At 56.6% G+C, this 11,478-nt stretch overlaps 1 protein-coding gene across 1 annotated transcript; it reads right to left on the bottom strand.

Annotated features, from left to right (window-relative positions):
- Window positions 1-2,443: 2,443 nt before the first annotated feature.
- On the bottom strand, window positions 2,444-10,765 carry LHX1 (LIM homeobox 1). The gene is made up of 5 exons (XM_019982067.2): window positions 9,146-10,765; window positions 7,072-7,298; window positions 6,697-6,974; window positions 5,175-5,340; window positions 2,444-4,793 (listed from the first exon to the last, which is right to left on the bottom strand). Exons 1-5 carry the CDS (start codon window positions 9,313-9,315, stop codon window positions 4,414-4,416), a joined length of 1,221 nt encoding a protein of 406 aa, XP_019837626.2. The 5' UTR covers window positions 9,316-10,765; the 3' UTR covers window positions 2,444-4,413.
- Between the last annotated feature and the right edge of the window lie 713 nt (window positions 10,766-11,478).

Below are 11,478 nucleotides of genomic sequence, written 5' to 3'. Positions count from 1 at the left end.
ATAACATAGCCCCTTTAATTGCAGTCTGGTGCCTGCAATGGGGCCTCCAGAGCAAAAGCATACTTAGTCGGCTGGGCCAGCCATCGCCCTGGGCTTTGAAGGACAAAAATGTTTCCCTCACCCCACATTTAGGAAACTATCTCCCCCAGTCCTCTTCCTTTCCTATTTGGGACACTGATAAAGCTCAGAAACCTCGTCTTGGGGTTAAAAAAAAAAAAAGGTGAGGGAGAGAAAGGGAGGAGGGAGGAGGTGAATCAAGGCAGAGACCACCTCTAAGCTGTCATATGCAAACAGGACACTGCTGGATAATTCTGGGCAGAAAATGTCTGCTCCCCTACTCTGGTTTCTGGCCAGGTGCCCACTGACTTGGGAAGCCTTTTGAAGAAGAAATCAAGACCACCCTACTCCTGTTAACACATATCTCAGGGCCCCCAAAATGCTTCCCCCGCCTTCCTACCCCATCCTGAGGATAGAGAGGGGACTCTAGGAGTGGAGGAAAGAAGTCCTAGGACTTGAGATGCCGCTGAGAGATGGAGATGCACGAGGCAACAACCTTCTAAAAACCCCTCTCTGGGGGCCCTCCTGGCTTGATTCTGGTTTCCTGAGAAGGGAGGAGGGGTTTCCTGATGGGGGTGGAAGTGGAGATGGAAGATGGACAACGGCAGGGGCTGTTTTTAAAGACTCTACCTCTTAGAAAAAAGGTAAACCCTGGCTAGTAAATGTAAACCCTAGTGATGTGAGCAAAAGAGATGAGGACAGGCAAAGGAATAAATGGGCGCATGCTCCCAAAAGAACAGTCCTCTCTGGAGAAGACAGTCAGAGGGTCTCCCAGTTCACAGTTCCTCTGCCTACTGCCTCAGAGCTGCAAAGTGGCAGACAGATGTAGGAAGGGCAGACGATAGGCAAGGGTGACATTGGATATCACCCCTACCCCATTGTCCCAATCAGCTGTCTGTTCCAGGAGCTCAAGAGTTTAGGGAAACCAGGTGCTTACCCTTCTCTCTTCTCAGATACTCTCCAGGGTCCCAGGCCCCTGCCAGTGCCTGTCCAATATTCCTCCCCTACCTCGTCTCACCCCAAAGCAATTCCCACTTGCCCCCATTCTGGAAAAGAGAGGTGGGTGAGCTTTGCCTCCCTCACCCAGAGCAGGCTAGAACCCTGAGGGCAGGTGGCTAGAGGTGGCGGCTCTAAGATGGCTGCGGGGAGAAACCAGGCTGCCAAGCCCAGGAAGGAGAAGAGACTGCGATCTCAGCTCTCAGGGCGGAAGAGGACCATCCGGCGCTCCCCTCCTGCCCTTAAAGGCATCTCCCCGGAGCTCCTAACATGCTGTGGATGGTGCTGGACCCCTCTGCACCTCAGAGCCAGAGGTGGGGGGCACAGCTCTGATGGGCACGAGAACAATCCTTGACGTTCCTAGATCTCCCCCTCTTGGGCGGCTGCAAATTTGACTGCTAAACTTTGCCACCTGTCCAGGGCCTCCTTAGGGTTCTGGATACAGCGCCCAGTGGGAAAGACTAAGCTGCTGCTGGGATCCACGAGTCAGAGAGAAGTGCATCCACACGGAGCGCCAACTCTAAAACACCTCTTATCAAGTACCCGATTCCACAATGAAACTGCTAAATAATTCAGCAGGCTTGATAGGAAAATGCAGCTTCCCAATGAGCATACGTTGAGTTAAATGAATGTCTTTAAAGGAGGCTGGCTATAATGAATAAGTTGGCTATGATTTAATGTATATAAATGCTAAAAGGGCAAAAACAAGGTGATCCAGTGATTACATACAAAATAGATAAAGAAATGTGCTGCATGCAGAGGCTAGGAGTTTCAAAAGTCTTCCCAGTATTTCATAAATTTGGATTTCTGAAAGAACACTGTCAGATTCCACCCTGATAGTCCTCCTCATTGGATAAGCTGTCATGTGGATGCAGTGAAATATGGCTTATTTTAAAGCCTTCTTAGCAAGAAAGATACACTTGGTAGTGTCTTAACAAAATATGAAAACACTGGAAATTGCACACCATTTCAAATAAACTCTTTTTTTTTTTTTAATACGGAAATAAAGAATCTAGACTGAAATCTAGGTGATTATGGAAAAGAAATTCCGGAACTCTAAGTAGTGTCTGATAGTAAAACACACACACGTATTTCACAGCAGATAAAATATTTAAATTCCTTCCATGTTTATTGAAGGCTTGGAAGAGGTTGAACTACTTTTCAGAACCTATTGGCAACTCTCCGTTGAAATTTGATTTCTGTATTGGTTTTTTTTGCTCATCTTTCAGAGAAAGTAATATGTATCTTGTGCCAAGCAAAACAGTTTTCCTTCTGGGGAACTTCAAATGAAACAAATACTATAAAACAACTGTTTCATATCAGTTCTGTGAAAGGGATTAAAGTATTTCATTTCTAGCTGTGCTGTACCTTCATTTTATGTTATCTTTCAAACCACCAAATTAGAAAGCAGGATTATCTATGGGAAATGAAACAGAAAAGTACCACCTCTAACCACCTATTTACAGGTAACTGACATTCACAAGTCAGGTTTTACCTGTTTAGAGGGGGAAAGGAGAGAGGGCGTGGGGTCTCATGCTTAATCACAGACTGAAACCACTCATTTTTAGCCATGGATTTGATTTCTATTTCCAATTCTATATTAACTTATCAACAAACATATCTTCAGATGTATCCATTACAATCCACCGAATGCAAATCTGTAGTTAATAACAGCACGAAGGCACGGAGAAAAGCGTGGCTGGCATTAGCCAGGGGGTTTAACCACAGTCAAGCTGAACACAGGTCCCCCCTAGTCCTATCTCTCTTCCTCCTGGTTTCTGAGGGATCACTCCACTCCCCATCACATCACAGGTCAATGCTAGTTGTCAAAACATAAAATAACACACCGATTATCTAAACATCAGATTTTCTATTTTTATTAAAAACTCACAAATTTATTCAACATGTTTCCTTTCATACAGTGAATGGTCTAATATGCACTGGAGGTCACACAAGCTTAGGTTTATCAGAACAATAAAAGACATATGAGAAATTTAATTTATAAAGAAAAAAAGTAGCAGCTGTTGACTGCATATTTGACCATAAAATTTAAATATTCTGGACTTTTATTTTAAAGACACAAAAATAAAACCTGTGTGGGTCTATATAAGTCATATTAACAATTCCATGAATGTTCAACAGGACTAAAAATTAGCAAAGATGTTTTTTTTTTAAACCTTGTAACACTTTTTTTTTTTTTTTAACACTTTCTTCAGGTTGTGGTGCCAGGCACCTTTACAGTATTTGTGCTATAATTATGCTATTTGGCAAGTGTCTGAATATCATGTTTTCTCTTTGCCTTGTGTAAACAACACCTTTTTACATACTAGCACAGTGAGCTGTGAGCCCTGCAAATCAGAACATCTACAGGGAAAAAAAAATGAACAATTTTGGTTAATTGCTCAAAACATTTTGTTTTGAACAAGAGGTTTCAAAACAGAATATATTAGTAAAACACTGAACTCCTGAATTTAACATTATACGTAAACAGTTGACTGTTTTTAGTTCAATAGTCTTTTTTTTTTTTAATTTTGTGTGTGTGTGTTTGTGAAGGTAGAATACTTCTTTTGTACAGCTGATGTTCAAGTCATTTTACTAAGAGGTCTGGCTGGAGACCATAGTATCGAGTGTGTCTGCGTGTGTCTGTGTGTGTAGAGCTTTGTGAAGGTAGAAGAGTTGATACTGAGGGCTTTACATTTAGAATTTTGCAATTTTGGCAAAAACAAAAAAACCAAAAATCCCAGATAGACAAAAAATATATATATATAGTCCCACCTGATGCACAGCAGGTCGGCGTTTCTGAAGCTATAAGAGTTTGTGGTCGCTGTTGCTGAACTCTGAGACAACTCTAACAGATGTCTCAGAGCCTGAGATGTCTCGTGGCCGGCCCGGAGCGCCCCTGGCCGCTTCGCCCAGCTCAACTGTCTTCGGGCGCAGCCTCCCTCCCCGCGGCTCCGGGCGTCACCCACCCGACTGGCCGCCCCTGCGGCTGCCGTGGGTGTTTTTCTGCGGCCCACCGGCCCCAAGCTCACGCCGGAGGCGTCGGTCCGAGGATCCGGGTCCAGTGGGAGGTGGGGAGAGGTCTGGATTCGCCGCCGGTGCCCGAGTTTGCACCTTGCCAGCCAGCGCTCGGATCCCCGTCCTACCTCCAGGCGGATCCGGATCCTATTTCGCGTCCCCCGTTCCCATCCGGTCTCCCCAGACGGAAAATGGTCCCCGAGGCTGGAGGCAGGAGGGGCGGGGGATGACTTGCTTTTCTGTTTTGTGTATGATTTTTTTTTCCTGTTTTTTTTTTTTTTTCCTTAAATAGAAGGTTCATTTCTGTACAACCGCGAGCTCCGCGGGCCGTGCGCGACTCCGCTACCACACGGCCGCCTCGTTCATTTCTGGGGGGTGAGACAGGTGGTTCCCATAACTCGCCCCGCCGTTGACCGACAGCGACGAGAAGGGTGGGCTGGGCCCAAAGACCTCGGCGGACATGGAGTGGAGAGGCCCGGGCAGGCTGGGCTCGGGGCTGGGCGAGTCCCCGGGAGGATGCGCCAGGATGTCGGTGAACCGCTGCGCCTCACTCGACGGGTGGTGGCCGGGCAGCGGGTGCTCCAGGCCACCCAGGGGTGTCCCGGAAGGCCCGGACGACGGCACGAAGGGCAGGTCCACCGGCGTCTGAGCCTGCGAGGACGGGGGGCCTTGCGGAAAGAAGTCGTAGTTGCCTCCGGGCCCGTAGTACTCGCTCTGGTAATCTGCGGTGGCGGCGGGGAGAGGGGACGTCAGGGCGGGGCCCCGGGCGGGACGGGGTGACCGAGCGCGAAGGCGCGCTATCGGGGCTGGGGAGGGCAACGCCGGGGCTCTCCATTCGCCGGGCTCCCCTGCCCGGCTGGGCGCACGGAGGAAGCCCGGGTGCAAACGCGGGAGCTGCTCCCTCTGTGCCCACCAGCCTCATTCAGGACCAGGAATTCGATCCGGTCTTACTGCCTCGCCTCATTTCCTCCCCAGCCTCCACCCTTCTCTCCCGCCCTCTCCGCTTCTCCTGCAGAAAGCCAGGAGCGCCTCCGCGCTGCCGCCCGCTTCCAACGAAACGAAACCGGGCCTGCCCGCGTCCTGCCCCCGGCCCGCGCACCCACCTCCGTAGAAGGAGAAGGGCCCGTTGGGAAGGAGCTCGCCCGGCTCCAGGCGATCCACGAGCGGCCGCATTCGGCGCGGACTGCGGAAGAAGGCGTGGCGCCGGGCGCCCAGCGCGCTCAGCTGCTTCATCCTCCGTTCCTTGGAGCGTCGGTTCTGGAACCAGACCTGAAGCACACACGACTTGGGGTGAGGCCCTGGAGACCCTACCTCCGACTTTTCGGGTGTGCGGCCTCTCCTGGCCCCTCACCGTTCCACCTCCCAGCTAGCGGATTCCCAGCTGTGTGTTTTGTGTCTTGTATATGGTGTGTGTGTGGGGGGGGGGGGGTGCGTGTCTTCGAGTAGAACCACGCGGGGTGGCCCTTGAGCCAAGGGTGGACAGGATTCCCGGCAGGGGTACCTGGGCAAGCCGCCCTGCCCAACAGGAGACAGTTGGAGTTGTTTCTAACAATCGCAGAGAAACACTTGCAGCTTGTACGCGCGGAGGCGCTTAACCTCCCCAAAGACACACGGCTTCCCTTTCACGGACCCTGGCAGCACCCCTACCCCCACCCCGCATGATAGTGACAGAGATCCAAACAGCCTCCTGTCGAGTCTCCCGAAGACAGTGACACCAAAACCCACAGCCTCCTTTCCGCACCCACACACGATCTCCCAGTGCCAGACATACTCGTCCCTAGCCTCTCACTGTTAGAGACATGACCAAGCAACCTCCCCTTCACCTGCGCCTAAGAGCGCACAGCAGAGCGTCTCCGCGGAGGGCAGCCTGCATGGTGCGCCTACTGCACACAACCTCCCAGGCACATCTCCCCATGGCCTCTCAGAACCGCGAGGCACCGGACACCTAACCCTGGGCTCGGGACTCGGGCCGAACCACCCGCAGGTTCAAAATCTCACAGCGCGCACCGGCGCAGCTGCCTGGATGGCCGTCTCCGGTCCCCAGGCGACTCAGGCAGGGCCGCGGCAGAACTGACTGCCGCCGACCACCTTCCCTTCAAACCTGGGCAGCCCACCTCTCTTTGGAGGGGAGGTCTGCTGGCGGGGGGGGGGGGGCGCGGGGGGGCTGGTTTAACTGGAGCCAGAGACCCACAAAGTTGGGGGCGGGGACACCGAGGGAGACTATGGATTGAGACCACGGATTAATCCCGGGATGCACAGCGACCGCTCGGCTCCTCCCGGATAGGGGTGGTAGGACAGAAAAATAGGTCGGTACTCTCATCGCCGCGTCCAGACGGTGCCCCCTCCTCCCGCCTCATGCCCCCCCTCCCCCGTCTCTCTCCCATCCTTACCACTGTCGCCTGCGTTGGACCGGAAAGAGGAGGAGGTTTAGCGAATTCCAGATGCCCTACACTTCTGTTGCGACTTCAAAGTCGGAGCCGGGTAGGGGTGTCTGGGCCTCTCCCCTCCCCTCTGCCAGCCTCCAGGGACTCGCTCTGCTCCTCAAAGCTGCTTCCCACCCCCCACCCCCAGGCTCAACCTGCAGGTTGCACCTCGAGGGAACTAAGTGGCATGCTCGGCCCTGACCTGGATGACACGCATGTTGAGGCCGGTCTCCTGAGCCAGCTGCTCGCGGATGTGGCGCGTGGGCTTGGGTGTGGCAGCGAAGGCGGCCTTCAGTGTCTCCAGCTGCTTGGCCTTGATGGTGGTGCGAGGCCCTCTCCGCTTGGCCCCCAGGTTCTGGTCGTCGTTCTCATTGCTGCCCCCTTCCTTGTCCGACACGTTGGCGCTCTCCGAGTCCTTGGCGTCGTCCTGCGACGGGTCTTGGGAGTCCGGAGACAAACTGGGGTCACTGCCCGTGGTGGCTGGGGAGAGGAAAGGGACAGGTGAGCAGCAGCCAGTGGCGGGCCTTCCTCCCCCGAGACCCACGCACCCGGAAGGAGCCGGGCATCAGGTCCTCACCCGAGTGGAGGCTGTTCTCTTTGGCGACACTGCTGTTGCTTAGGTAATCCTCTTTGCAGACAAACTTGTTCTCATCGATGATGTAGAGCTCCTCGCCGGTGGATAGCTGCTTGTTACACATCATGCAGGTGAAGCAGTTCAGGTGAAACACTTTGCTCCGCGCTCTTCGCACCAGGTCGCTAGGGGAGATGCCCTGTGCGCAGCCAGCACACTTGGTACCGAAACACCTGCGGGGGGTGGGGGGTTCGGGTGGGATTGGGCCGAGGGAAGCCAGAGGGCAGGAGAAAGGCGATAGAGACAGTAGAGGAAGAAGAATGGGGGGAGGGGTATGGAGAGAAAGAGAGAGAGAAAGAGCCGAAAAGGAAGAGAGGTAGAATGCCGATTAAGCAGGCCAGAACGCAGGAGGAGAGAGCGCGGGTGCCAGTGAAAAGTCAGGGAGGAAATACACATGGTTACAATGAGGGAGCAAGGAGCTTAAGCCGCCGCCACCCCTAGCCTCCTGCCCCGTTTTGTCCCAGAGACAAAAAGCTCTGAGGGCACCTCCCTCACTTTTCCGATTTTCCGATTAGATTCAAAAAACCAAATTAGATCTCCATTCTAACGCGTCCCAAGCACCGCCGCTTTCTATGCATTGCCTCTTTCGTCGAAAAAGAACCCCAGTCCCACCGCGGGTAACAAACAGCCGCGGAGAGCCTGGACGGCCACAGCCTGGGCGCTGCCGCGTTCCAGCCCAAAGTCCGGCTGGTCGGCTCAAGCTAGACCGCGTCGCGGCTCTAGGTGCCGGGATGCGCTTCGCGGGAGGCAGGCTTCTGGGGCCCACTGGCAGCCTGCGGTGCTCGCCGTTGCCCCGCTCGGCTCTCGCCAGTAGCCAGAGGCCGGGCACTGCGGGCCAAGGCCAGAGGCCCAGCCTGCGCTTCCTCTCGGCAATACCAGCGGACCGCACTTTGCTCCGTGGGCCGCCGCCACCAGGGCCGCGCATCCCCGGGATGCACCGGGGACAGCGCTTCCGGGTCCTCTGGGCAAAGCCACCTGGGTGGCTTCGAACCCCTCCTCTGTCCCCCAGTTTGATCTGTCACCACAAACTCAGAGAAAATCAGAGACTAAGTCAGCCAAGGAAACGGATATTTCAGACCGGCCTAAAGGAGGATCAATTCGAATTTGCTCCAGTTCTGTTGGTTTGTGTGTTGTGTGGACTCGGTGGCAGGGTGGTAAGTTAAAATGCTCAGCGGAGCAGGGTTGTTGGGAGGCTTCTCCGGCTCCAACGAGCCAGGTCTCCGCTTTCCCCCAGGTCTCCACAAGGAGGTGGCCTGCGGTGGCAGCCGGAGCCCAGAAGAGCTCCGAGCGGAGCCCTCGCCTCACTGCCGAGGTCGGCGTTGCGTGGAGGCCGAACCTGCTGGCCATGCGGGCAGCCCGGGAAGGTCGTCTTGCAGGCTGCAGCCTCCGGCACTTCACAGGCTACCAGTGCAAGTAGTGTGGCCAGGTCGGCCCATCGGGTGTCAGGAAGACCCTGGGCCGTGCAAGATAGGCCCCCGGGCCCGAGCTCTTCACAGTCGCTGCCACCGCAGGCGACTGGACGCGCCATGCCAAAGGCTCTGCGGTTCCCGCCAAGACTTCTCGGGGACGGAAAAGGTAGTGGGATGCAGTTTAGCCGGGGCTTAAGCTCAATCTGGAGGACGAGTCAACCGGGGAGGCAGGAAGAATGCAGTTGCTGGACAGATCTGCTAGGGGAAAGATAGGACGCGGGGCTACACCTTCTGAGGCTGAGCTACCTCCTTCCAAGCCAGGAGGAGCTTCTCGCTCCGAGGCGAGTTCAGACTCTTTTTCTTCCCAGGCACGTGCAGCCAAGCCCGGACCCACAATTTCCAGGGCGAAAGCAGGCCGCATCCTCGGCGCCCAGGGCGCGCCAGCTGGCCAAAAGGCGGGACCCCCGCCCCCGGGGACGTAGCTGCCCCTCTCCAAAGGCAGCTCCCAACGCGGGTCGCCGCGGCCACGCTGACCTCTGATCCGCAGCCGGCTGGGAAGGGCCCGCGGGGAAGGAGCGGCCCAGGCGGCGCGCGAGGGAAGAAGTACTCACCGGAAGAAGTCGTTTTTGCAGTAGAGCTTGCCTTCCCGGGAGAAACACTTCTCGGTCAGGTTGCATTTACATTCACAGCACTGGACGCACTTGACGTGCCAGGCCCTGTCCAGCACGTTCAAGAGGAAGCGGTCCAGGATGGGCCTTTTGCAGCCGGCACAGTGCACCATGGTCTTTGGTTTGGTCGGGTGAGGCCCGGAGAGAGAAGCGCAAGATAGAGCCGAGGAGATGACTCACGAAGACGACCGGCGGGAACTCCCCAGCCTCTCCACAAAAGAGGACACAGACTTGGCGGGGCAAACCGAAACCCGCACCGGAAAATCAAAGACAGGGAGGAAGGCTGATGGGGGCGTGAGAGTGGGGGGCGCCGCTTCGGAGAAGTGTGCAGCCGGGCAGTCCCGGGGCCTCCGGGGCACAGCAGCGCCGCTGCAGCTCGCAGGGCGAGAAAAAGAGTCTCAGGCGGGCGAGCTAAGCGACTCTTCAAGCCCAGAGCCCGCGGAGGAGTGAAGGTCACCGAAAACGGCGACGGGAACGGAAATAAATAAACACACCGGAGTCGGAGAAGGACGACGCGGCTGGCCGGGGTTGCGGGGAAAGCGCCGCTGAGTTCTCTCGGGCTTGAGGTAGAGCTGTCGGAAGGCAAAGTGCATCTGCTCTTGTCGGGGTAGGAGGGCGGGTGTGTGTGTGTGTGTGTGTGCCGGGTTGCCCGCCACCTGAATTTCCCCTCCTCTTTCGATAAAGAAAAGAACCAAGCGAATAGAGAAGCTTTGGATCCTAAACTGCCGGCATCGCTCAGCGGGTCGGGACGCGCTGGGCGCCCGCGGTGGGCCTGGGGGAGGAGGGAGCAGGGGCTGGCCGAGGCGCGGAGGGAGGGAGGAGGGGAGGACCGGAGGAAGATCTCGTTGTCGATTGTTGTCGTTGCTTAGGTTTCCCCCCTTTTGGAGAAGAGTTCTCTTGTCAATCGAGAGCGGAGAGGGACAACTAGGCGCGGACGCAGCCAGGTGCGCGCGCGCGCTCCCCACCGCCCCAGCCCTGTCACCTCGGCCAGTGGCCTGCCGGGCGGCCTCCGTCTCCGCGGGACAGCCCTCCCCGCGCCTGGTCTCCTTCGGAGAGGGGGTGCCGTCCGGCTCCTCACCGCGCCTGGCCGTGCATCGTGGCTCCAGTCGCAACTCGCGGCCTCCTGGGCGCGCAGCCCCACATCGCTTGGCCCACGCTCCGGCTGCCTCCGTGCAAACCCCACAGTCTCTGGACTTTCTTTTCTTTTCCTTTCCCCCTCTGTTTTTCGTTGGGGTAGCAAATCTGTGTTTCCTTTCTAGCCTCTTTCCTTCCTTTTTTTTTTTTTTTTCTTTTGCAGCGGGAGGAGTCGGGGGGAGGGGGTGTAGCTTGAAGAGCTTTAAAAACAAAAACAAAACAAAAACGTCCTGCTGCCGCGGCTACAGTTGTGCGCGGCTGGAACAGCTCGGCCTGGGCCGCCGCTGTCGCCGGCTGTCCCCGGACAGGCGTCCCTCTGTCCCTGGTCTCCTGGCCCAGTCCGCCGCCCCGGCGCGTCTCTCCCCCGCTCCGGCGGCTCGGTCACTGCTCCCGGCTGTTGGCTGGGCTCTGGAAGCCCCCTTGCCTTAATGCAGCGCCCGCCGACGTCACGGCGGCCTACGACCAATCAGCGGCTCGCGGTCCCTCTGTAAACCATCCTGCATCTCCAGGCTGGGGAGAGTGCCGGGAGACCGCGTTTCGAGGATCAGTGGCGACTGCCACCGCGGCCCTGCGCTGTGCGGGCGGCGGGCAACGAGGTGCCCGGGTCCCCTCCTGCTCCGGTAAGGCGTCGCTTGCGGTAGGAGAGACTGAGAGAGCGCGTGAGTGGGAGCAGGCAGAGGGCAGACTTCTGCCCTGAGGGTGGGTGGTACCCAAGATCGAGCCTTGTTGGAGGTTGGGGTGCAGCTGGCTTCGGGAGCCTCGGCGGCCCAGGTGCACTGTTTGGCTTTGCAATTTAGCTGGTGCTGGGTCCCTCCCCACTGCCACCCTTGCTTTCTTGGCCTAGAAGTTTGCCCCGGGCACCGCGCGTGTCTTTAGGGGCGAAGAGGGGAGGGCGTTTGGCAGCAGAATCTCTCTCCTCTAGTCGCTCCTTCTGTGCCCCCTCCCCTAATCCATCCAAAGTCCACAGGTTCCGGGGCTCTGGGAGACCTGGGTGTCTGTTTCCCGCAGTGCCGTCTTGGAAAGTTGATTCCGGCGGTTTTCTGGTGGGGGCGGGGGAGACCAGAGGCGCGGCGCCGGGGAGGGGGGAGGAAAGGAGTGGGTGGGGAAGCGCCTCGGGTGAGGAGTTGCTACCCCGGCGAGAA

This window comes from Bos indicus, chromosome 19 (genome assembly GCF_029378745.1).
Source record: "Bos indicus isolate NIAB-ARS_2022 breed Sahiwal x Tharparkar chromosome 19, NIAB-ARS_B.indTharparkar_mat_pri_1.0, whole genome shotgun sequence".
Lineage (NCBI taxonomy): Eukaryota > Metazoa > Chordata > Mammalia > Artiodactyla > Bovidae > Bos > Bos indicus.
The sequence above is the reverse complement of the archived record's forward strand: the minus strand, read 5'-3'. Positions and strand labels throughout refer to the sequence as shown.